At 42.1% G+C, this 8,360-nt stretch overlaps 1 protein-coding gene across 5 annotated transcripts in view; it reads left to right on the forward strand.

Annotated features, from left to right (window-relative positions):
• Window positions 1–4,206: 4,206 nt before the first annotated feature.
• Mtf2 (metal response element binding transcription factor 2) overlaps window positions 4,207–8,360 on the forward strand; it is a 42,277-nt gene continuing 38,123 nt past the window's right edge. For 2 of the 5 annotated variants that reach the window (XM_031337222.1, XM_031337218.1), the window contains exons 1-2: window positions 4,208–4,491; window positions 7,743–7,940. Coding sequence is in view for 3 of the 5 variants with exons in the window: in XM_031337218.1 (XP_031193078.1) it covers window positions 7,882–7,940 (59 nt within the window). In the remaining 2 variants the exon portion in view is untranslated. Of the gene's footprint in view, window positions 4,492–7,742; window positions 7,941–8,360 lie in introns of all 5 variants that reach the window. The other 3 variants (XM_031337221.1, XM_031337219.1, XM_031337220.1) reach the window with 2 other exon arrangements.

Here is an 8,360-nt window from a genome sequence, read left to right on the forward strand (position 1 = left end):
CTAGTCTCCCATTAAGTTCAACTAATGGCTAAGTTCCCACAGTACAGTTTGAAAATTTTAACCTCTCAGTGGTTCCTGGGAATTGAACTCAGGACCTCCGGAAGAGCAGTCGGTGCTCTTAACCACTGAGTCATCTCTCCAGCCTCTTTTTTTTTTTTTTTTTCCGAGACAGGGTTTCTCTGTGTAGCCTTGGCTGTCCTGGAATTCACTCTGTAAACCAGGCTGGCCTCAAACTCAGCCTGCCTCTACCTCCCAAGTGCTGGGATTAAAGGCATGCTCCACCACTGCCGGGCTTAAAAATTTATTTATTTTTATTTTATGTGCATTGCTATTTTGCCTCTTAGAATTGGAGCTAAAGACACTTGTGATCTGTCATGTGGGTCTGGGTATTGATCCCAGGTACTCAGGAAAAGCAGCCAGAGCTCTTAACCACTGAGCTATCTCTCCAGCCCCATCTTTCAAAGTTTTTAAAAAACGTTATTACCTTGTATGTGTGTGTGTGTGTGTGTGTGTGTGAGAGAGAGAGAGAGAGAGAGAGAGAGAGAGAGAGAGAGAGAGAGAGAGAGAGAGAGAGAGAGAAAGAGAGAGACAGACAGACAGATACACACACACACAGAGAGAGAGAAAGAGAGAGAGGGAGAGAGAGAGAGAGAGAGAGAGAGAGAGAGAGAGCGAGCATGGGTTTGCACATGCTCCTGTAGATGTTAGAAAACTCTTGGGAGCTGTCTAGCTACCTTCTCTATGGTATCCAGGGATCAAACTCAGGTCATTAGTTGCAACAAGCACTTTTGCCCACTGACCATCGTGCCGGGCTTTTTCTTCTTATTTTTGAGACAGGGTCTTATGAAGCCTGTTGTGGCTTTAAACACAATTTGTCCCAAAGACAACCTTAAACTTCTTATCTCTTGTCTCCACTTCCCCAGTGCTGAGATTACGGGTGAGGGTCACCAGGCCTGCCTGGTCTATCTGGCACTGGGGTTGGTGAGGGTCACCAGGCCTGCCTGGTCTATCTGGCACTGGGGTGGAACCTATAGAAGTACCCTCCAGTTGAATTTCATCCCAGTCACATAGATTTCAATTACCTGAGGTCAACTGTGACCTAAAATATTAAATAAAACAATTCCAGAAATTAAAGTAATGTTTACTTTCCTTTTTAAATATGTATTTTATATTTATGAGTATGCATAAATATAAATGTATTTGTGTTGGGGCATGTGCGTGAGAGTGGGTTCTAGAGGTGGCCAGAAGTGTCAGATTTCTTTGGAGTTGGAGTTAAAGGCAGTTGTGAACCAGCCAATATGAGTGCCAGGAATGGGTCTTGGGTCCTTTGCCATAGCTACCTCTCCACCACCCACTGTAAGTTTTAAATTGTACACTATTCTCAGTAGGTTTATGAAGTCTCACGGTGTTACATGCATGTCTCTTTATACCTCCCATGTCCACAGTGTTTATACTACCTGCTACACTATAGTCTCTCTGTTATCAGACTAGCTGTTCGGAATGGTGGTGTTACAGTTCACACAACATTTCTGTTTGTTTGTTTGTTTGTTTTTATTTTTTTGTTTTTCAAGACAGGGTTTCTCTGTATAGCCCTGGCTGTCCTGCATCTCACTCTGTAGACCAGGCTGGCCTCAAACTCAGAAATCCGCCTGCCTCTGCCTCCCAAGTGCTGGGATTAAAGGCATGAGCCACCACCGCCTGGCTGTTTGTTTTTAGAGACAGGGTTTCTTTATGTAGCCCTGCCTATCCTGGAACTAGCTCTGTAGACCACCCTGGTCTTGAACTTAGCAGAGCTCTGTTAGCCTCTGTCGCCACAGTCCCAGGGTTAAAAGCTTGCACCACTACTTCCCAGCTAGCTCCATTAGCTTTTACTTTACTTAGTGATGGCTCCAAGTGCAAATGTTGTGATGTCTGGAAATTTGGGTTTAACCAAAGAGAAGATGTAAAGTGATTTTTTTTTTTAAGTGAAAGCTTCTCGATTTAATAAGTAAAGACGAAAAAGCTGAGACTGCTCAGGTCTCTGAAATTTTAGAAGAAAGAAGAGGAGGGTTTGCTAGACCACCTTCACTTTTTTTTTGAGCCAGGTTGTCACTCTAGCCCAGGCTAACCTCAGGTTCATACTGTAGCCTGGGCTACATGCTCCTCCTCTCAATTCAGCCAAGTGCAGGGATTATGAGTAAGAGCCAGCACATCCAACTGATTTTATTACAATATATTATAATGTTATAATTATTGCCAATATTTTCTTCCACTTAGTATATAAATTAATTTTTTCATTGGTGTGTTTGTATAATAAAACAATATGAGAGTTCATTACTATGTGAAGTTCAGGCACACAATGGGGTCTACTCTCTGAGGTAAGTGGGGAGCCAGTGTTAAGAGTTTCTGAGATCGCAGTGGCTGCTCAGAGGAACTGAATTACAGGAAATGATAAAAATATGAGGCTTGGTGACCACATAACCGGAAACCTGAAAACAATTAGACCAAGTTCTATCCTAAACTCATGTTCAAAAATTAAACATGGCTGTAGAGCAAATACACTTCTTTGGGTATAATTGTATTTAACCAGTTTGAACTACATCTACTTTATTTCATTCAAAAACCTTCCTCAATCAACATAGGAAATACATTGAAGATAAGCCTTTAAGGAATTATGTTATAATGAGCCAGGTGTGGTAGTATACATCTGAAATACCAGCACTTAGGAGGTGAAGGCAGAAAGATTAAGGGGTTCAAGATCAGCCTGGGATACATAAGAAACTCTGTCTCCAAACATTAACAACAACCAAACTATGAAATAATGGAATTGTAGTAAAGTGAGACTGGAAAGTTGGATATAGCGAAGCTGCAGTAAAAAGAAAACCAGAAGAGTAGAAATAGTGAACATATTTTAAAATATTTAAATTGTGTGTGACAGTTCATACTTACAATAACAGCAATCGAAGAGGCAGGAGGATCAGGAGCTCAGGGTCAGCTTTATTAATGTAAGACCGTGTGTGTGTGTGTGTGTGTGTGTGTGTGTGTGTGTGTGTGTCTGTGCAAGAGAGAGAGACAGAGAGACAGAGACAGAGGTAGAGATACAGAGAGACACTCAGAGAAAGAGAGGCAGAGACACAGATTAATTAAAATGTACTGAATAAAATACTGTATAATACAAAGCTAGGCATGGTAGCTCAGGCCTTCAATCCCAGTATTGAGGAGCCAGAGGCAGGTGGATCACTGTGAGTTTGAGGCCAGTCTAGTCTACACAATGAGTTCCAGGACAGCCAGAGCTACATAATAGATAGAGCCTGTCTTCAAAAAAGAAAAAATGTATATGAAAAAGTGTAATATGAATATGTCAGATTTTTCAGGGGCTAGGTAAAGGGAACTCTTGAAATATGAGTGAAAGGAATTTAGACCATAAGAGGTACTTCTTCAGAGAGAAAATACAATACTGCCTCTGTGACATAATCTGTGATAAAATATGACTCTGAAAATATTTTCACAAAATATAAAGGTATTACAGGTGTTTCTACAGGTGCTGGGTTGCATTTAAATGTAAGTCAAAGAGATAAGCATGTATTCTATTTATCTGCTGGGCCTCAGACAAGAGCCTGCAATGGTATGGAAGTTGTGTGTTCCTTCAATCAACTGCTTTGCAGGAGAGTATGCTCAGATTTCACTACAATTAGGAAAGGCAGCGAAGCGGGTAAACAGAAAACAAAATTTCTCCTTCATTGTCAGTGGAAAAAAATGTGTGAAAATCTCCCATACAGATTCCAGATAAGTTTGAATTTGGATAGTAATCATTGAAAGAAATTTGCCATCCAAGATCTCCTCCCCACTTACGGGAATTCTAACAGCAGGCCTCTAGGTGAAGGTAAAAGAGAAGGATTTTTTTTTAGTTAATAATTTCCTTCAGAAAGGAAGTCACCCCAGCAAGATATACTAAGCAATATCCTATTTCTGAGGGCATTAAAAAAGACCCGCACGAAAGGTTGAACATGATCTCTCTTTTTAAAAGACGTAGTACAGCAAGCATCAGCGTCAGAAAGCGCAGCACTCACTATTGTGTCTGCACCAGCAGCAGCAGGACTTAGTTCCACCGCGACGTTAAAGAGTCCCTCTTTGTTCAGCGCTGGTCCGGTACGTAGGACTCGGTGTTCCTCCGCGTTCCTCGCGCAGGCCCCGCCCCTCTGCGGCTCTGGAGTGCTGCCATTCGGCCCCGGAGTAGCTCCGCGCTCCCAGAATGCACCGGTAGTCCGCGGGAAACCAAAATGGCGAAGGGCTGTAGCGAAGTGGTCTGTGTTTAAGGCTGGTGCGAGAACGCACATTCTCTTCCCCAACCCTCGTCCCCAAGGAATTCGGTGTGTGTGTGCGTGTGCGCAGGGCTCCCGCTGGGGCGGGTGCCCAGTGAGTGCCGGGACTCGCGGAGAAGCGCCCACAGGAACGTGATTGCTTCTATTTTCCTGTATGAAGCGGTTGGCACCACTTAAGTGACCGAATGAGGTGAGAGACCTTGGCCTAGGAACCGACTCTTTGGGAGGAGGCTGGGATGAAGAGAGACTAAAGAAAGGAAGCAGAAGAAAGGGGAGAGATGGAGGATTCGCTTTGGGCAAGGGAGTTTTCGCATTGATGCATATGTTGAAAGAATGGATCGAGAAGTAGTCAGTAAAATGTTGGCAAAAATAGGGACTGGAGGAACGAGCCAGTTGGTGGAATTAGATAGAACGTTGAGACGGGGAAGCTGTGTTTGGAGGACAGGAAGGAACCTGGGGGCGGGAGACGGTTGGAGGGGCTGGATGGAACCTGGTGATGAGGGGGTGGGGAACCGAGGGGAGGAGCCGTCAGAATGTGGGAAGCCTAGTAGAGGGGCTGCCTGGCACTTTTAAGGGGTGCTAAGGGAAGTAGCAGTTTGGAACCAAAGGGTGCTGGAATTGTGTGGAATTGTGGTAGGGGAATCTAGTGGTGGGATAGAGTAGAAAGGATGAGCAAAGTAAGCCTTGGAAGCTTAAAGGAAAGAAGTGATAGGTGAATTGATACGGGGAAGAGATAGCTTTTATTTGGAGGCATTTCTTCTGTTCAATTACAATTTCTTGCGCTGATATTTGTATTCATCATTACAACCTAGTTACTTACGGGTTTAAGGGATTTAACTAAAATTTCCAGGATTTCTTAACACATTTCCATAGTGCCAGAATTCTCTCTTTTTTTGTTTTTGTTTTTGTTTTTGGTTTTTTTTTTTTTTTTCGAGACAGGGTTTCTCTCTATAGCCCTGGCTGTCCTGGAACTCACTATAAAGGCTAGCTTCACCAGGCTGGCCTCAAACTCAAAAATCCTCCTGTCAAGTGCTGGGATTAAAGGCATGTACCACCACTGCCCGGCATGCCATAACTCTTTTTTTGTTTTGTTTTTTTCGAGACAGGGTTTCTTTGTGTAGCCTTGGCTGTCTTGGAACTCACTCTGTAGACCAGGCTGGCCTCGAACTCGAACTCAGAAATCTGCATGCCTCTGCCTCCCAAGTGCTGGGAGCAAAGGGCGTGTGCCACCACTGCCTGGCGTGCCATAGCTTTTAACTGTGATTTACAATCTGCTGTCCTTGGTTGTTAGGATTTTTCTTTGGCAGAGATGGATTTATTAAGTGATACAAGGGATTGTGAACAACAGGAAAAAGGGTATTCTTTAAAACATCTAACTTTGGTTAGAGATATTACCATGTAACAGTAATTACAATGTGAAAATCCAGATAAGCCTGTGATTGACATAGAAAAGTACTTTATGAGATCAAAGTTGAGCTAGAAATATGTAAGTAGTGGTTGATTTGACTCCATTTTCTCTAGCAGTAAGTAACTTTCTCCTTTAAATAGATTCCATGTAATCTTCATAGTAACTTCTCTGCAGTTATCTGCAGACTATTTTCATCTTTTATGTTTTAATTTTTATTTTGTGAATTTCTTTTGGAAGGAAATAAACTTAAAGGTAATTGTGGGTAAAAAAGTGATTCTTTTTAGGATGCTGGACAATACTTTAAGTATTTATTTAATGTATGTGAGAACACTGTTGCTGTCTTCAGACACACCAGAAGAGGGCATCAGATCTCATTACAGATGGTTGTGAGCCACCATGTGGTTGCTGGGATTTGAACTCAGGACCTCTGGAAGAGCAGTCAGTGCTCTTACCTGCTGAGCCACCTCTCCAGCCTTCTGGACAATGCTTTTTCTTTTTCTTTTTCTTTTATTTTTTTTTGGTTTTTCGAGACAGGGTTTCTCTGTGTAGCCCTGGTTGTCCTGGAACTCACTCTATAGACCAGGCTGGCCTCAAACTCAGAAATCTGCCTGCCTCTGCCTCCCAAGTGCTGGGATTAAAGGCGTGCACCACCACTGCCTGGCAGTATGTTGCTTTAAATGGAGCCTTTTTTCTCCCCTTATTTGTTCAAAAAGTATATATTGGAGACTTTCTGTGTTAAATGTAGTCTTATATATTAGAAATACCGTTGCTGAACAATAGACATGTTCACTGCTTATGTAGAGTATGCAGTCTGAGGAATGAACACACACAAATACACACATGTGCATGCGTGCACACACACACATATATGCAAGCACCATTTAACACCTTCAAGCTATACAATTGGTTATATTTGATGGTAGTAATGATGAAAGTACAAAATACATTCGTAATGGAGTATGAATGGAATATACAATTGAGATAGCTGAATTCAAAACTATCAAGTGTCAGAAAAACAATAACACCTGAGATTAGAGAAGACAAAAGACACATTCAGTCAAATGAATATACCCTGAATTTTGAAGCAAAATATATATGACATAAAAAAATTAAAAAAAAAAGTGCATATGTTGGGAGGGTGTTGGGAGGGTGTGTGCTAGTGTCCATGGAGGCCAGAGGCATAAGATCCCCTCACGGGAGTCATGGGTGGTTGTAAGCTGCCTGATATAGGTGCTGGAAACCAAACTTAGTTCTTCTCCAAGAGCAATATGTATTTAATGGTTGAGATATCTCTCTAGCCCCGTAAAGGATATTTTTCACCTGTTCTAGTGGTTCTAAAATTTAACCTGTAATGAATGCACTTTTCATTTTTAAGACATTTTAAAAAAACATTTATGTATATGAGTACACTATAGCTGTCTTCAGACACACCAGAAGAGGACATCAGATCCCATTACAGATGGTTGTTAACCACCATGTGGTTGCTGGGAATTGAACTCAGGACCTTTGGAAGAACAGTCAGTGCTCTTAACCACTGAGCCATCTCTCCAGCCCCAACCTATTTCTTTTATGTTTATGGATATTTTACCTGAAAGTATGTGTGTACTACATGGGAACAGTGCCCACAGAGGCCAAAAGAAGGTGGCTTATGCCTTTGGAACTGGAGTTAGAAATGGTTGTAAGTTGCCATGTTAATGCTGGGAATCAAAGGCTCTGGAAGTTGAACTCAGGTCCTCTGGAAGGACAGCCAGCACTCTTAATTGCTAAGCCATTTCTACAGTCCAAGAATCCATTTCTTGACAGCAGATAGGGGCAGGAGGATCCAAAGTTCAAGGCTATTCTTAGCTATATAGGAGTTCGCAGCTAGCCAGGGACACATGAGACCTGTTGGGGAAAAAAAGTAGAAATGATTACCATATAATCATAAAAGTAGGACTTAGACGTAAAGTGATGGTTGATCTTCATTGTCAATTTGATTAGATTCAGAATCACCATGGAAATATACATCTGGATATGCCTATGATTGTTTTCAGAAAGGGTTAACTGAGGCGAGAAGACCCACCCTGACTATGTAAGGCCACCATACTTTTGGGCTGGGGTCCTGGATTGAGTTAGATGGAAGAAGCAAGCTGAGCATGAACACTGATCTTCCTGACTGCAGATATCAGTGCGATGACTGTCTCCTGCTTCTACTATGCCTCCCCTTCCATGATGGACTGTACTCTGAAACTGTGAGCCAAAATATATACTTTTTTATGTTGTTTTTGTCAGACTTTTTTACACAGAAATGAGAAAAATACTGAATGCATATATTAATAAAATTTCAAGCCATGAAGAACAAAGGAAGAAAGAGTGTGGCTCAATAGAGGAAGATTTTTCATCATTGTGCTTAGGGTATAGTAAATGACCAGCACTAGACAATGTAAAGTTCTATGTATAGGAACTGAGAGAGTCAGTTGTTATTTATTGCTCAGCCTCACGTGGCACTCCTGTGTTGAAGCGCTCTTCCTTTCTTAGAGTGAGTTGTTAGAGTCGCCTGATTGTGGCTACTTTTTATGGAATTAAAAATATACTTTATTGCCTGGCAGTGGTGGCGCACGCCTTTAATCCCAGCACTTGGGAGGCAGAGGCAGGTGGATTTTTGAGTTTGA

Source organism: Mastomys coucha, unplaced genomic scaffold (genome assembly GCF_008632895.1).
Source record: "Mastomys coucha isolate ucsf_1 unplaced genomic scaffold, UCSF_Mcou_1 pScaffold22, whole genome shotgun sequence".
NCBI classification, from domain to species: Eukaryota; Metazoa; Chordata; class Mammalia; order Rodentia; family Muridae; genus Mastomys; species Mastomys coucha.